The 16,245-nt window shown below is 39.8% G+C and overlaps 1 protein-coding gene across 4 annotated transcripts in view; it reads left to right on the top strand.

Annotated features, from left to right (window-relative positions):
* The window catches only part of LOC127424126 (nuclear receptor corepressor 2-like), a 164,937-nt gene that overhangs the window by 124,035 nt on the left and 24,657 nt on the right, over window positions 1-16,245 (top strand). For 2 of the 4 annotated variants that reach the window (XM_051669045.1, XM_051669043.1), the window contains 11 exons: window positions 3,089-3,329; window positions 4,685-4,732; window positions 5,059-5,214; window positions 6,517-6,629; window positions 6,789-6,891; window positions 6,967-7,065; window positions 10,718-10,821; window positions 14,466-14,613; window positions 14,702-14,821; window positions 15,651-15,725; window positions 15,843-16,057. In XM_051669045.1, coding sequence (XP_051525005.1) covers window positions 3,089-3,329; window positions 4,685-4,732; window positions 5,059-5,214; window positions 6,517-6,629; window positions 6,789-6,891; window positions 6,967-7,065; window positions 10,718-10,821; window positions 14,466-14,613; window positions 14,702-14,821; window positions 15,651-15,725; window positions 15,843-16,057 — 1,422 coding nt within the window. The remainder of the gene's footprint in view (window positions 1-3,088; window positions 3,330-4,684; window positions 4,733-5,058; window positions 5,215-6,516; window positions 6,630-6,788; window positions 6,892-6,966; window positions 7,066-10,717; window positions 10,822-14,465; window positions 14,614-14,701; window positions 14,822-15,650; window positions 15,726-15,842; window positions 16,058-16,245) is intronic. The other 2 variants (XM_051669046.1, XM_051669044.1) reach the window with 1 other exon arrangement.

The following is a 16,245-nucleotide window of genomic DNA, read 5'->3' as shown; positions in this document are numbered from 1 at the left end:
TCAAGATAGAATTCTTAAAAAGCTTTATTAATATCAATGGCCCAGGTAAATATTTCACCACCAGCAGATTACACCTGAGGGAATGGTAGAAAAAGACTCTCTCTGCTTTATATATCTAGCCAAAAGCTTCCCTGCTTTGTCCCCCGACTCAAAGTACGACTGTCTTGCCCTGAATAGCCAAAACTCCACCTTCCGGGACAAAATAGTATTATATCTGTATTTCAATCGGGTCAATTCTCTGAGGCCATCAGACGACATTCGGTGCTTCAGCTCTGCCTTGGCACTTTTAATATTCCTTTACAACTCCATGAGTTCTCGTGCTTTGGATTTTTTGATGAATGAGGCATACTGTATGATCCGACCCCTAAGAACCGCCTTAAGTGCCTCCCAAGCCACGCCCACAGAGGATACTGAGGACCAGTTGGTATAAACATTGATTTCAGCCTTTAACATTTGTTGGAAATCAGGATTTTGCAAAAGGGTTGCATTAAACCGCCAACTATATGATTTCTTTTTCTCCGTATGTGGCAACACATCTAAACTCACCAGGGTGTGATCTGGGACTAAGATGTTTCCAATTGAGCGATCAACAACAGATGAAATGAGGGGGTTAGATATAAAAAATACTTTATTCTAGAATAAATCTTATGTACTGTTGAAAAAAACAAAATTGTAGCCCCTACCAGATGGGTTCAAAAGTCTCCAAATATCTGTAAGACCAAGATTTTTACTCATTCTGTGAAGCGTCAATGTTGCTCAAGGGGGCTTGCACACTTTTGCTTCACTATGATCAAGGACTGAGTCCATCAAAAGATTAAAGTCTCCTCCCAATATTATATCATGAGTGGTGCCAACAGCTTGCAACATCCTTCAAGATCTATAAAAAAGCCCTGATCATCAACGTTAGGTGCGTAAATATTAGCCAAAATAAGACTTTGCCCCTGAATTTCTTCTAAAACAATAATGACTCTTCCTAATTTATCTTTAATCTATTTGTTATATTTGAATTGTATATGCTTATCAGTGTAATGACTCCCCTGCTCTTATTTGAGCCAGCACTAAAGAAAACCTGTCCACCCCATATCTTTCCAAATTTTTCAGCTACCTGCGGGGAAAGATGCATTTCTTGAAGAAACACTTTATCATATTTCTTATGCTTAAGAAGAGAAATAACCTTCATTCTTTTTATGTGGTGCCCCAACCCATTCACATTCCACGTGGACAGGACAATCCACTCATATTAACATTTGACATTTTGACATATGAGAAAAAATAGATTGTGTGTCAGCAACAAAATTATAAAGACCACATTCCAACATTAGAACAACAGTCAAACCCCGAACTTCCCCCAGAACCAAACAAACAGAAAAAAGAAAATGTGCGCATTAACCCCGTGCATGATAGCGCCAACTGGCGTCCATCCCTCTAAACTCAAACTGTCCATGTACGCCTACGAGATCCCCTATGACATCTTTGCCTTCGAAATGCTCAAATCCGGTGATTCTATACAGATTTTGTGAGACAGAATTACACAACAGAAGATAATCTATAAAACAAACTCCAGCCAATAGGCAGAATAAACACAAAGAACGTGTAGATTCATTCACATAACTGTCCTGAAGGTGTGTTCCTCCACAAAACAAACTCCAGCTGCTAGGCGGAACCAGCACAAAATGAATAAATAAAAAAAGCCGCTAATTTTCCTCGGACAGTCAAATTAATGTTCAGTGAGCCGGCCCATTTGACTGCTACATGAGTGCAACAAACTACTTAATCACTCCAGTGTCCTGCAAGAAATACTCCACAAAACAAACTCCAGCCAATAGGTGGCACAAGCATACAGAGCATACAGATTCATCCACAGAACTGTCCTGACGGAGTGTTATTCCACAAAAAGAAACAAAAAAGGCTCTCAGTTCCTCGAACAGTCAAGTGACTGTTCAGTGAGTCAGGCCCACTTGGCTGCAACGGGAGTACTACAAAATAACTTTCTCCATTGACTTTATAAAGGACAATGCTTGCTGGGGACATGTAAATGTTTTACGGCCATCCTTAGCATCTATTCTCAATTTGGCCAGGAACATCAGTGCAAAACCGACCTTCCGCTGATGTAAGAGTTTCTTGCATTCCTTGAATCGATCACGTTTCTCTCTTGTCAAATTTGCAAATTCTGGTACAAGAAAATGCTGTGGTTTTTTACTCCTCACCTCGCGTAACACAAGATCTTTATCAGATGATCTCAGAAATTTGGCCAGAATTGATCGGGGCCCGTCTCCCTCAGCGGGTCGCCGAGCTGGAACCCTGTGAGCTCGCTCGATTTCCAGCTTATGGCCTGCTATGTCAAGCAGACTTGGAAAGAGCCCGTCCAGGAATTCCACCATATTCTGACTCTCTGCTCCCTCAGGAATTCCAACAATATGGATGTTATTTCACTGACTACAATTCTACGATCGGTCGACATATTAGAGCAAGATCCTCCAAGTCAGCAGCGACCTTCGTCAGCATTGCCGACAAATTAAACAATTCTCACCGAATTTCCCGCACTTCACCAGCCAAATCTGCTCCCTGGTTCGCTGTCTTGTCAGGGGCGTCAGCTTGAGCACGTAAGTGTCTTTTAATGCCTCCAGAGCCTGAAGATTTTGAATTCTTTGGCATATTGTCTTCCTAGAACAGTTAAGGAACAGAGTGTATTGAATCTCACCGGTTTATGACAATAATAGTGTTAAAACTAGCAAAGTGCACAGAGTTCACCGTTCACACGTCCGAACCTCGCATGGCGCCACGCGAACCCTCACTGATAAGCAATGTTAAGGGCCATGTTGAATGTGTGTCCCTGATTGAGCATGTGATACATTATTTCTTTTGAGATTGTGTGGGTTTGTTTTTGTATGGGGATACAGTATTAATTTTATTTGTTCAGGTCTTAAAAAAAGGTCTTAAAGTATTACATTTGATTTTATATACCCTGCAGCAACCCTGAAAATCTTTTTCTCGTCAGTACTGTTTTTCATAATTTGGCACTTGTAGGTAAATTGCTTATGATTTGCTGTTTTGATATAGAAGAACCGTTTTGTGTGTATTTGTTTAGATGCCGGAAGTTTCGGTAGCAGGTGGCGGTAACCAGGGTGTGTTGCTTGGGAAGCAGCAGGCCATGTCCCATGCCCTTGCGTTGTACCAGCAACAGATTACCATGGCGCATGAATCCTCCCAGGAGGCCAAACAGCAACAGCCACAGCCAACCAAATCTCAGCATTATCCAGGTGGCAGGGACTCCAGCAGCCCACGCATTGGGACTTGCAGTCCCGGTGTCTCCGACAGAGAGAGAGAGGGTAAGCTGATTTTTCTTTAGTCCTGTTCTACCGGTGTCTCCCAAGGCTTTTTCAACCTCTGTCTTTTTACTGTATTATTTTATTCTACCCCTCTCCATGTTGTGTCCTCTGCACCAGTAGAGCAAGTGCTGATGTGTGTGTTTGTGGGTCTGTGCACATGTGTGTTAAGCAAGAGAGCGATTGCTTTGTTGCCTTTTGAGTGCTGTACTCGTCTAAAAAAACAAACAAACAAAAAAACAAAGGTATCGGGACATGACTTGTTAAATCTATCTCTTTAAGATTTTAAATATTGGCCATGATATAAAAATAAGTATCCACTTATTACAATGTGCCAGTAATAGAGGAAAAGCCCTTTAAAGGAACAGCTCACCCAAACATTTGCTGATAATTTACTCACCCACAGGCCATCCAAGATGTATATGACCTTTCTTCATCAGAACAGGATTTAAGATTTTTAGGAAAGTATCCCAGGTTTTTAGCTTCATCCAATGCAAATGAATGGACACCAATTTTTGACAGTCACCAAAGTAACAGCAGCAAAGTAATTCACACAACTCCAGTTGATTAAGTAATGTCTTCTGGAGTTAATCGATACGTTTGTGTGAAAAACAAATCGCTAATTTAGAGGTTTTTAACTTTAAATCGGGGCCCCCGCCAGCTCTCTGTAGCTGTTTGAATTGACCTAACTCTCTCGTGAAGTACGTTCCTCTGTGGTAAACAGAGCGGAACTTCTGATTTCTCGCATGAACGCACCAACGTGATGATGTCACATGACAGCGACGTGAGGCATTCAGTGTTTACAGGAAGCAAGTTTTTTTTTCAAGTTAATACAATTTTAATTAGCGATTAGATTTTCACACAAATGTATCATTTCACTTCAGAAGCCATTACTTGATCGGCGGGAGTCGTGTGGATTACTTTGATGCTGACTAAGTGTGCTTTTTGGACCATCAAAAATGGGTGTCCATTCACTTGCATTGGATGAAGCTAAAAACCTGGGATACTTTCCTAAAAATCTTAAATCCTGTTCTGATGAAGAAAGAAGGTCATATACATCTTGAATGGCCTGAGGGTGAGTAAATTATCAGCAAATTTTCATTTTTGGGTGAACTATTCCTTTAAAAGAGAATGAAATGGACTAGGACCGGGACGGAGACATCTTTTGTTGGATGTGGTGGTTTCACAGTTTTATTACATGCCAAATGACTCCTCAACAGGGAAATTGCTCTTAGTTAAGTTCAGTTTAGGCCCTTAGCACTTAACAATCAAAAAACAAAAAACGCTCCTTTTGAGTACATGGAGAGGGAGAGAGAGTCATGGCCATGTGATGAGCTGCAGTGTGTCTGTCCCTGCAGAGCTGGAGGGGAACGAGAGATGGCTTCAGGCTCTGCTTCATGGATTACGTAGGTTTACACAACTACACACACATATTGTTGGAGCAGACTCTAATCAAGCGTGTTGATTTCTGGGAGTGTGAATGCTTTGCAGATGTGTTTGCATGCTGCTATGCTCGCAGGTTTCAGCTTATAATGTGTTTGAGAGAAAGGATCTGAATAACTGGGCTGTCTGTGTGTTTTCACACTGGAGATTGCTGCTTTTGATGCAGGGGTTGTGCTGATTGAGCTTTGTCGTTTTCACCTACGCAAAAAATAAGTAATTTCGGTAATCATTTGTTTAGATGGTTTCTTGTATCATATGACTGTGTTTTTATATGTGTCCGTGTATGCAGATAAATCCCGGGCGTACTCTCCTCTTGCGGATGGTAAAAAGATTCCTGATGATGTTCGGGCTGTAGGTCTTGGGCGGCCAGTGATGTCACCATACCAGGTCTCGCCCAGAGAAATGGCCAAAATCAGCCACGAACAGCTGCTACACTTTAACCCCTGTAAGACAACATCCACAGCTTCATCAGCTCTGTGCTAGCTGTGGTCTAGCGTACACTGCAAAGTTCTGGGACTGACAACCATATTTAAATGCAGGAGTAAATTTCCTATAGTACCATTCTGTTTGTGTTTGGAATACTATACAGGAGTCCAAACTTAATATAATTGACATAGTTATAACCATAGCAACATTTGATGTCTCAAGACTCTGAACAAGATATAAGGATTTTAGCAGTTTAAGCCATTCTTAGTTGGCTATTTTTCACTAAACTGACCAGAGACATATTGTCTAACAATTTTTAGTAAACCGCTATTGACAGCGGCAACATGTTTATGCTTTTAAAACTGCTGCTTTTTAATAGTATCCTCTCTCTGGACTATAATGTAAGGGTTACCCCTAGACCGCAGTTTGGTTCTTTACACACTACTTGGATTTAATGTACACTCACTGACCACTTTATTAGGTACACCTATACACCAACTAATCAGCCAACTGTGTGGCAGCAGTGCAATGCATAAAATCATGCAGATACAGGTCAGAAGCTTCAGTTAATGTTCACATCAACCATCAGAATGGGAAAAAAATGTGATCTCAATGATTTTTACCGTGGCATGATTTTTGGTGCCAGACAGGCTGGTTTGAGTATTTCTGTAACTGCTGATCTCCTGGAATTTTCATGCACAACAGTCTCTAGAGTTTACTCAGAATGGTGCCAAAACAAAAAACATCCAATGAGCCGCAGTTATGTGGATGGAAATGCCTTGTTGATTAGAGAGGTCAGTGGAGTATTGCCAGACTGATTCGAGCTCACAGAAAGGCTACGGTAACTCAAATAACCATTCTGTTTTTGGCACCATTCTAAGCTCTAGAGATGTTGTGCGTGAAAACCCCAGGAGATCAGCAGTTACAGAAATACTCAAACCAGTCCGTCTTGCACCAAAAATTATACCACGGTCAAATCACAGAGATCAAGTTTTTTCTCCATTCTGATGGTTGATGTGAACATTAACATGTATCTGCATGATTTTATGCATTGCACTGCTGCCACACGATTGGCTGATTAGATAATCTCATGAAGTAGATGTACAGGTGTACCTAATAAAGTGGTCGGTGAGTGTAAATAAGCTTGTCATTACCTACATTTGATCTAGTCTTTTCCCTGATCCCTTCCCATCATAATTTCCTGTCAAATCTTGCAACTATATCAATAAAAACTTTTTTGCACATTTAGAGGCAAAAACTTTCTTCAATATTATAATAAAAATCTCAACATTATTCTATTTTTATTTCTTTACTCTCCCAGCATTGACTCCCACTCTGCAGTCACAGGAGAGAATGGCTGCAGTGCGACCTCTCCATATCCCAGAACCACCTCCTCTAATCTCCTCTGCCAAACCTTGTGGCTCCATCACGCAGGTAAAAGTAGCCCATCCATACCTTTGCTATTGCAGTGCTGATGTTGTTTTACAGAAGTATTATCACAGGATCCTTTCATCAGTATTCTGTACAGTACATTCTTATAATCAGTGATAGAGCTGGGTTTTTAAGTGTTAATTTTTTTTATATATATCACAGGGTACTCCGGTACAATTGCACAACCCACCTCATGGCTCTGAGCACGGGAAAATCCCAGTGCCAGGATCCCTGGCTCTGTCCTGGATGGACCAGAGGAAAATGGGTGAGTCTTTACTGTGAGCAATCACTTATCAACTAGTCAGATCATTTTCCATTTTTGACCTCTCTTTCTCCTCAGGAGGGTTTCCGGTGGTTAAACAAGAGCAGTTGTCTCCTCATGGGGCCTCTTCCTCCCAGGCTGAGAATCTCTCCATACAGGACAGTGCTACGTCACGGGGTGAGTTTAGGACAAATCGCTGTCATCTCGTTTCAGTCTCTGTAAAAAGAGATTAAAGTGAAAGTTCACCCAAACTCTGTCAAATATCTTCCAAACCCATATGACTTTCTTTCTTCTGTAAGACACAAAAAGAGATGTTTAATAGTAGGGATGCACCGATATGGAATTTAATCAGTAATTCACAGATAACGATAATTTAAAAAAATACATTTTCATTTTAAAATAAATCTTTTAGTCTGGAACTGCTAGCTAATTCATTAAAAGCTAGTCATTTGGAAAAATAAGTGTCATTTAAAAGCTTGGAATTTGGACTTGACAATCTTACCAAATCTTACCTGCTGCTATTTAAGGTTTTGTGGATGTAACATGAACCAGAAATGTGCCGTTATTACAAATGTATGCTGATTAGGTATGGGACGATATATCGAATTTCGTACGAACCATATCGAGGCATATCTCGAATCTCTCTATCACTTGATTTTTCTACACTCTTTACAGGCTTTAGCTATTAAAAATGTAAGTACTGGTATACCTGGAAAATCGACTTGTTTTATTAAAGGGCTTGAGATTAAAACAGAACATTTCTTCCATGTGTCCATTAAAGATGAGATCCCACACTCCACTTTCATTGAAAAATGTGTTTTTTAATATGCCTTCTGTTCTTTATAGTCAGATAAGAAAGTAAAAAAAATAAAAAAATAAAAAATACAATTTGGGACTTCTTGTTAATAAACGAGTCTTTGTGATGACGTGTTGAATTCTTAAAGTGACAGTACCATTTTTGCGCTTGTATTATACAGTTGAAGTCAGAAGATTACATACACTTAGGTTTTTTTTTTTTTAACCACTTCACAGATTTCATATTAGCAAACTATAGTTTTGGCAAGTTGTTTAGGACATCTACTTTGTGCATGACACAAGTAATTTTTCCTACAATTGTTTACAGACAGATTGTTTCACTTTTAATTGACTATATCACAATTCCAGTGGGTCAGAAGTTTACACACACTAAGTTAACTGTGCCTTTAAGCAGCTTGGAAAATTCCAGAAAATGATGTCAAGTATTTAGACAATTAGCCAATTAGCTTCTGATAGGTGGTGTACTGAATTGAATGTGTACCTTTGGATGTATTTTAAGGCCTACTTTCAAACTCAGTGCCTCTTTGCTTGATATCATGGGAAAATCAAAAGAAATCAACCCAAAAATTGTGGACCTCAACAAGTCTAGTGCATACTTGGGAGCAATTTCCAAAAGCCTGAAGGTACCACGTTCATCTGTACAAACAATAGTACGCAAGTATAAACACCATGGGACCACACAGCCATCATACCGCTCAGGAAGGAGACGCATCCTCTCTCCTAGAGATGAGCATAGTTTGGTGCGAAAAGTGCAAATCAATCCCAGAACAACAGGAAAGGACCTTGTGAAGATGCTGGAGGAAACAGGTAGACAAGTATCTATATCCACAGTAAAATGAGTCCTATATCGACATAACCAGAAAGGCTGCTCAGCAAGGAAGAAGCCACTGCTCCAAAACCGCCATAAAAAAGCCAGACTACAGTTTGAAAGTGCACATGGGGACAAAGATCTTACTTTTTGGAGAAATATCCTCTGGTCTGATGAAACAAAAATTGAACTGTTTGGCCATAATGACCATTGTTATGTTTGGAGGAAAAAGAGTGAGGCTTGCAAGCCGAAGATCACCATCCCAACTGTGAAGCATGGGGGTGGCAGCATCATGTTGTGTGGGTGTTTTGCTGCAGGAGGGACTGGTGCACTTCACAAAATAGATGACATCATGAGGAAGGAAATTTATGTGGATATATTGAAGCAACATCTCAAGACATCAGCCAGGAAGTTAAAGCTTGGTCACAAATGGGTCTTCCAAATGGACAGTGACCCCAAGCATACCTCAGAGTTGTGGCAAAACGGCTTAAGGACAACAAAGTCAAGGTATTGGAGTGGCCATCACAAAGCCCTGACCTAAATCCGATAAAAAATGTGTGGTGGTGGCCTGTTCACACCAAATACATGACAATTTTGCGAGACAAACTTCCAATGAATGGTCTATACACACAGAGTCTGTAAAAAATAAAAACGAAAAACAATTACACCCCGTACAGTAGGTGGGGCTGTTGCTGTTCTACAAACATTTATACCAGCCTCCTGCCCAGCTGACAATGCTAGAGATTTATATATTGAATGCTGTTAAAGCATTTATTTACCTAATTTGGCATAACTGTTTCATTATGTTCTTTCCATGGTGTTGATGCATTTTGGGGTGTATATAATCTGTGTTTTCATGCGAGTTAGATGAGTAAAGAGCGCTGTTGCATAAATGTACCTCCTATGTATATTTGCAAATGTATTTAGCTACGAGTATATTCCAAACGGACTCACGAAGCCAAATACTCTTTTTATAATGTCTATATTAATGCCTGGATAATATAACAAGGTACTGTGATACAAATACACGTGGAATAGTGCACATTAAGAATAACATGTATAGTACAGTATAAAATATGATGCATAGCCTAATAGTAAAAATAGTATATAAGAAAACACTGGTTCACGGTCTTTTTCTTTATTGAAATTATTCTAATACTTTGTTATATTGTCCAAACAATAACAATATTAATGCTAATAGGTCTAATAATTGAATCGGCAGTTAGGGAAAGTGCAGGCTGTGGATCCCGTTTGTAGATGAGCAACAGTAGACTCGCATGGAGGACATGGAGATCCAGATTGTTCTTTTAATTTATTTATTTTTTGTTTCAACAAAGTTGTGTAGTTTTGTGTATATGTATACAAACAAAGTGTTCATAATTGTTTGTATAAATAAAACAGGCTACTATTACTGAGAAAAAAACTAAATATTTATGCCAAGACTCTTTAATGAGAAAAACAACAATAGTAATAATAATAACAATAATAATATTAATAATAATAGCAGCAGCAAAAACACTTAGTCATTACATTGAGGGCCGTGGCAGAATTTGGCCCTTGGTGAAATCTAATTGGGAAACCCTGAACTTTGAGCATTTATATTCTGTATAAAATAACTTTATTTTGATGAGAAATTATAATGTGCATTGTGCACAAACATAAAAATTTAACAACATTTTCTGTCATACTTAGTCATTTACTGTAAGGGTAATTATATCGAATCGAGATTATATTGAATCGTGAACCTCATGTCGTATATCGAACAGAATCGTGAAATAAAAAATATTGTCCCATCCCTAATGCTGATTTTATTAAAAAATAATACAATACATTTGCAGTTTAAATGAGTGTTTACAGTAATCCTGATAAAACACTAACAGAGAGAGAATAATGAACTTCTAACATCTGTAATAATGCATTAAACAAAAATGAGGTGATAAATTAACAGCATGTAACAAACATTAAACAACAAAAGACACAATACAAACCCAAATCTATATACATGGTGCAATATTTATGACGGCGGACAGATTTATATTGAAAAAAGATGTTTTGATAGTAAATGATGACTGAGGCTAACATTCTGTATAACATCACCTTTTGTGTTCCTCTAATAATGAGTAAATGATGATAGAAATTTTTTTTTATGGGTGAACAGTCCTTTTAAACGCATAAGGAACATACATTATTCATTTTTTCACACAGGGCCCATGCCAGCTGTTCAGGGTGGCAGCATTACAAAGGGCATCCCTGGCACACGCATGCACCAAGAACCTCCTGTGTCATATCGAGGAGGTTCCATCACTCAGGTAAAAGAAGTCTCCCTCAATATAACACTAAATGGTCTCTACACTGCGTGCCCAATTATTAGGCAAATTGTATTCCTCAGGATTAATTTTATTGTTGAACAAACACAATGCTCTCAGTCAATCCAAAATGTTAACAAAGAAAATGTGAGTTTTGCCTTTCTCAGGGGAATATATAAGTGTGCACAATTATTAGGAAACTATTAGTGTGCACAATTATTAGGCAACTAAATTACAATTGTTTATTCTACATTTTTAGAGTAGGTGCAACAAATAAGTAACACAAAATGACAATTAAATAACATTTTTGGCCTTTCAAATATATTCAGTGACCAATATAGCCACCCTTCTTTTCAATAATTGCCATGAGCCGTCCATTCATGGAGTCTGTTTTTTTCTGTCAGTTTCTTGATCTGTTCACGATCAACTTTCGCTGAAGCAGCAACCACAGCCTCCCAAATGCTGTTCAAAGAGGTGTATTGTCTTCCCTCACTGTAAATCTCACATTTGAGAAGGGCCCACAAGTTCTCAGTAGGATTTAAGTCAGGTGAGGAAGATATTATTTGGGCATCTTTGAGGCCCTTGCTGGCTAGACAAGCAGTGGAGTACTTGGATGCATGTGATGGAGCATTGTCCTGCATAAAGATCATGGCCTTCTTGAATGCTGAGGACTTCTTCCTGTACCACTGCTTGAAGAAAGTACTTTGCAGAAACTGGCAGTAGGTTTGAGAGCTATGTTTCAGTCCATCTTCAACTCAAAAAGGTTCAACTACCTCATCCTTAATGATAGCAGCCCATACCAGTACCCCTCCTCCACCTTGCTGGCACCTGACTCGAAGTGGTGCCCTGTGTCCATTAGTGATCCAGCCACGGGCCCATCCATCTGGTCCATCAAGAGTCTCTCTCATTTCATCTGTCCATAAAACCTTTGAAAAATCTGTCTACATGTATTTCTTTGCCCAATCTTGACGCTTCAACTTGTGAATATATTCAGTGGTGGTCGTGTTTCAGCCTTCTTGACCTTGGCCATGTCTCTGAGCACTTGACATCTTGTACTTCTGGACACTCCAGGTAGGTTGCAGTTCTGGAATATGGTAGTATTGGAGGATAATGTGTTCCTGGTAGCTTCACGTTTAATTCTTCTCAAGTCTTTTGCAGTTAATTTCTGCGCCCCAGTTGACTATTTGCAACAAAACGTTTGATTGTCCGGTGGTCACGCCTCAATAGTTTAACTATTTCAAGAGTGTTGCATCCGTCTGAAAGGCATTTGACAATATTTGACTTTTCAGTGTCAGTTAAATCTCTTTTTTTGGCCCATTTTACCTGAGGTAATGAAGCTGCCTAATAATTATGCACACCTTGATATAAAGTGTTAGTCATTTTTGCCACCACACCCTCCGTCATTACACAAATACATACCACCTGAAAATGATTGAATCCAATAAGCATTCAAGTTTATATGGTTTGGAGTTGGAAAATGTGCATGGAAATAATGATAAGATCAGAATACTCAATTGCCTAATAATTGGGCACGTAGTGTATGTGGCCAGTGCTCACTTGAATAGTTCGCATTTGGAGTTTCGGCTGCAGTAGTGTGTTTTTGTTACGTGATGTTCTCATTCTTGGAGTACTTACAATTTCAGTGAGCTTTCAGCTCAGATAATTGGCTCTTAAACAAGCAAATGGAACAGGCAGTGTGTGTCACAGCCATACCGCATCACACTGACATAACCAATAATAGGTTGCCATAACAACAGGTACACCGTGTCCAATCCTGTTTTCTCCTTTTATTAATGTGTTTTCATGTTTCATTGCAGACTGGTGTTACTGAACTTGCACACACACACACATACACGCACACATTCAATGTGCCAACTGGCCTACTGTGACAAATTACATGCTCAAGCAAATCAGAATGAGTGGGGGTGAGCTAAGGCATTTAATCAGACTGTGGTTAAGTTTGCATGTGTTTGTGAAGTGGTGCAGAGAGAAAACCTGTGTTTGACTGTGTGTATGTGTGACATTTGGAAGATTTATTGGGAGATAAGGGGCTTTTGTCAGTAACAGTTCACCTGATACAGACAGATAACACTGTCAGCTGCAGCTGTCAGACACACTGCCTCCCTGTCCCTCTTAACTAGTATGTGTGAAGCTGAAATACCATCCAGTCTGACAATTAAAGGTCAAGCCTCATTATTAGTAAATTAACCCTTAGAGATCAGACATGTTTCTTTTCTGTTTTTTTTACTACATGACTAGTCAAAAGTTTGGACAATTTTGACTGAAATGTTTATGTTCTTAAAAATCTAATGTTTTTAGGCACATGCACAAAGTAGTTGCTAACTTTCTTTGAGTGTCAAGACAAAAGGGGGAAACTAGGTCAAGCACACAGATGCCATTTTAAACAAGCTAATAACTCCAGATAAATGTTAATTTTTCTGCATATTTCCCATAAATGATTTTGCTCTCTGAAGTCCTGCCATCCTCTTTGTGCAATGTAGACTGCCTAAAAGGACTTTGGTGATTGGTCGTCAAGCTGAAGTACTGATGTTTGGCATGAGTCACCAGATTCTTTTATTTATTTATTTATTTTGCTACTTGGTTCACTTAAATGACTACATCAGAAATTACCCTATTTACTTTGGTAATAAATGTCCCTGATTATTGAGAAAAATTAATCAATGCATATTAAAAAAAAAAAGGTTTCCATAAAATTTCACGTATAGTACGTAATTACTTTCTCCACCTCTGAAGCATTTTTTTTTTTTTTTTTTACTGACGTAGCCCATTATTTATTGTACTTCCATCAAATATCTCTAGCCTCTCAAATAGTCTCTCTCATCATTGTAATCTTCTTTGGTGGACCTCATATGTGGTCTGTTGTTTTCTTAACTTCATTAGTTAATGAAGTTTCAATCCACATGGGTTTCAATCCATATATTTTTATGCACTTTTTAGGAAATTGCATAAAAACTGCTGGATGGAAACACTAAGATGCAAATAAAATCTCTAAAATGTGCATAAAAAAGGTATACGCTCGCTTGAGGTGGATAAATGTAAGAATAAATGCACATCAACTATGACGGAAACAAATTTACAGAATAAACTCCTATTGAATTATTAGGAATACAAGATGTGCATCAAAACAGTAATGTAACTGAATAATTTGTTCAGACCAATCATCGCATCTGAAATGTTGCTCTGGTCATCCTGAAATAATGGTATCTTGAAAATCCAAAGCCTGCTAAGAGTTTGTGGAGTAAAGGAGTCAAATGCAAACTTGAAATGTGTCGAAGAGCAGGTTTATTGACACTTTTGAAAGTCATAAGGATGGAGGAACACACACACACAGTGCTCACAGAACTCCCGTGTGACACGCTGTCGCTCCCAGACATGAAACGACTTCTTTACAGTGTTTTGTCTGCGTGCTCTAAACCACAAGTATTTTATTAATAAAACAGTCACAGTGGCTACAATTTCTCCGTAAGTGACGGAGTGATTTTGTTCTTTTGAACACTTAGATGAAAACAAAACTTTTTCGCACATTGTGCGATATTATGGTTTTTCACATAAATTTAATTTGCAATTTGGATGGAAACATCCCTTAAACACAATCAGTGAATATACACTTGTCTCAACTCTCTCAGGGCACTCCTGCAGATGTTTTGTATAAGGGCACAATAACTCGTCTGATAACTGAGGACAGCCCCAGCAGAGAGAGAGGCAGAGAAGACACCCCTTCTAAAGGGCATGTAGTCTATGAGGGCATCAGTGGACACATCCTTTCCTTTGACCGTAAGTGCACAAAAGCATGCAAATTCCTCAAATGAGATTAAGGCAGAACCTTTAACTGTTCCATGTGTTTGACTTGTTGGTCATGTAGGAGGTCATAATTCTAAGGAAGAGGGTCGTGGGGACCTGGTTGGGCTGAAGAGGTCTTACGATATGATGGAGGGGGGGATGTCTCGTGTGCCTCCCATTAGAGACTCAATAACTGCTGAAGGTGAGTGAGAACAAACATCTCCTTATTGCATAATATCCCCCCTACTTTAACAGTCAAGGTTTGGGATAGAAAACCATATTTACTAACAGGTGAGACTCTTGAATTGTCACATTCATACAACAGATTTCAGGAGCGTAAAATCTTATCACAAGTTATTTCCTGTTAATTATGAAACAAGTCCAATCAAGTTCGAATCCAGGGCGTGCTGAGTGACTCCAGTCAGGCTTCCTAAGCAACCAATTGGCCCAGTTGCTAGGAAGGGTAAAGTCACGTTGGGTTAACCTCCTCGTGGTCGCCATAATGTGGTTCTCGCTCTCGGTGGGGCGCGTGGTGAGTTGTGTGTGGATGCCGTGGAGAATAACGTGAAGACTCCACATGCGCTAGGTCTCCGCGGTAACGCCCTCAACAAGCCACGTGATAAGATGCGTGGATTGACTGTCTCAGACACGGAGGGAACTGAGATTCGTCCTCTGCCACCCGGATTGAGGTGAGTCACTACGCCACCAGGAGGACTTAGAGTGCATTGGGAATTGGGCATTCCAAATTTAAGCCCAATGAGCCGCAATTTGACACCAACTGACACCAGATTCAGTTGCTTTTTTGTTTTTAACTGAGTGTTGAGCGCATCATTTGGGTTGTGCCCAGACCTCAAAGATGATGGGAACAGCTCTGCTGGAAAGCTCCGTGGTGGCAGTGCAGAGTGGCTATTGTACTGTATGACATGACAGACAGTTAGTTGTCCAGCGCAGTTCCAATCACACTAAACAGGTTTACAAATCTCACTTCTTCTGATGTGCATTCCATCAACTACCCTTTCTCTCTGCCACAGGCTTGATGAGTCGAGCAATGCCTCATGAACGGGATAGTCCTCATCCCCACAACATGCGTGGATCCATTTCGCAAGGTCAGCATGATCACAGAGAAACAAAGTCTGCATTTTGGACTGATCACATTTACCAGAGTGTGGCTGATTTTGGGATACAACATTTATTCATTTTCTTTCTCTCTCTTTCTTACTCAGGTATCCCACGGGACGATTTTTTGCGTCGGGAGGGCAAACAGATGAAAAGAGAAGGATCCCCATCACCCCGTGGGCTTGGCATGCCCACTGATCCTCTTAAATCACGCTCTCATGAGGGCATGGTGCCAACCGTCAAAGAGGGAGGACGCTCCATTCACCTGATCCCTCCTGAGGGAGTCGTGATAGGCAAGCCTAAAGAGGGCTCCATCACTCAGGTAACTTACAGCTCTGACCATGAGAAGTCACTGACTTCTTTTAGCTAAGTGCCTAATAAGTAGACTCTTGGCACTCACGATCATGGTTGCCAAATCTTCAGTTTTCTTACAAAATTGGGCTATTTTTCAAACTTGGGTTGAAGGTTTGACATGTTGTATAAATTAGGACTCTGGCTCTGTACTGGCTC

The sequence above is a fragment of the Myxocyprinus asiaticus genome, chromosome 33, assembly GCF_019703515.2.
Source record: "Myxocyprinus asiaticus isolate MX2 ecotype Aquarium Trade chromosome 33, UBuf_Myxa_2, whole genome shotgun sequence".
In the NCBI taxonomy this organism is placed as follows: Eukaryota; Metazoa; Chordata; class Actinopteri; order Cypriniformes; family Catostomidae; genus Myxocyprinus; species Myxocyprinus asiaticus.
The sequence above is the reverse complement of the archived record's forward strand: the minus strand, read 5'-3'. Positions and strand labels throughout refer to the sequence as shown.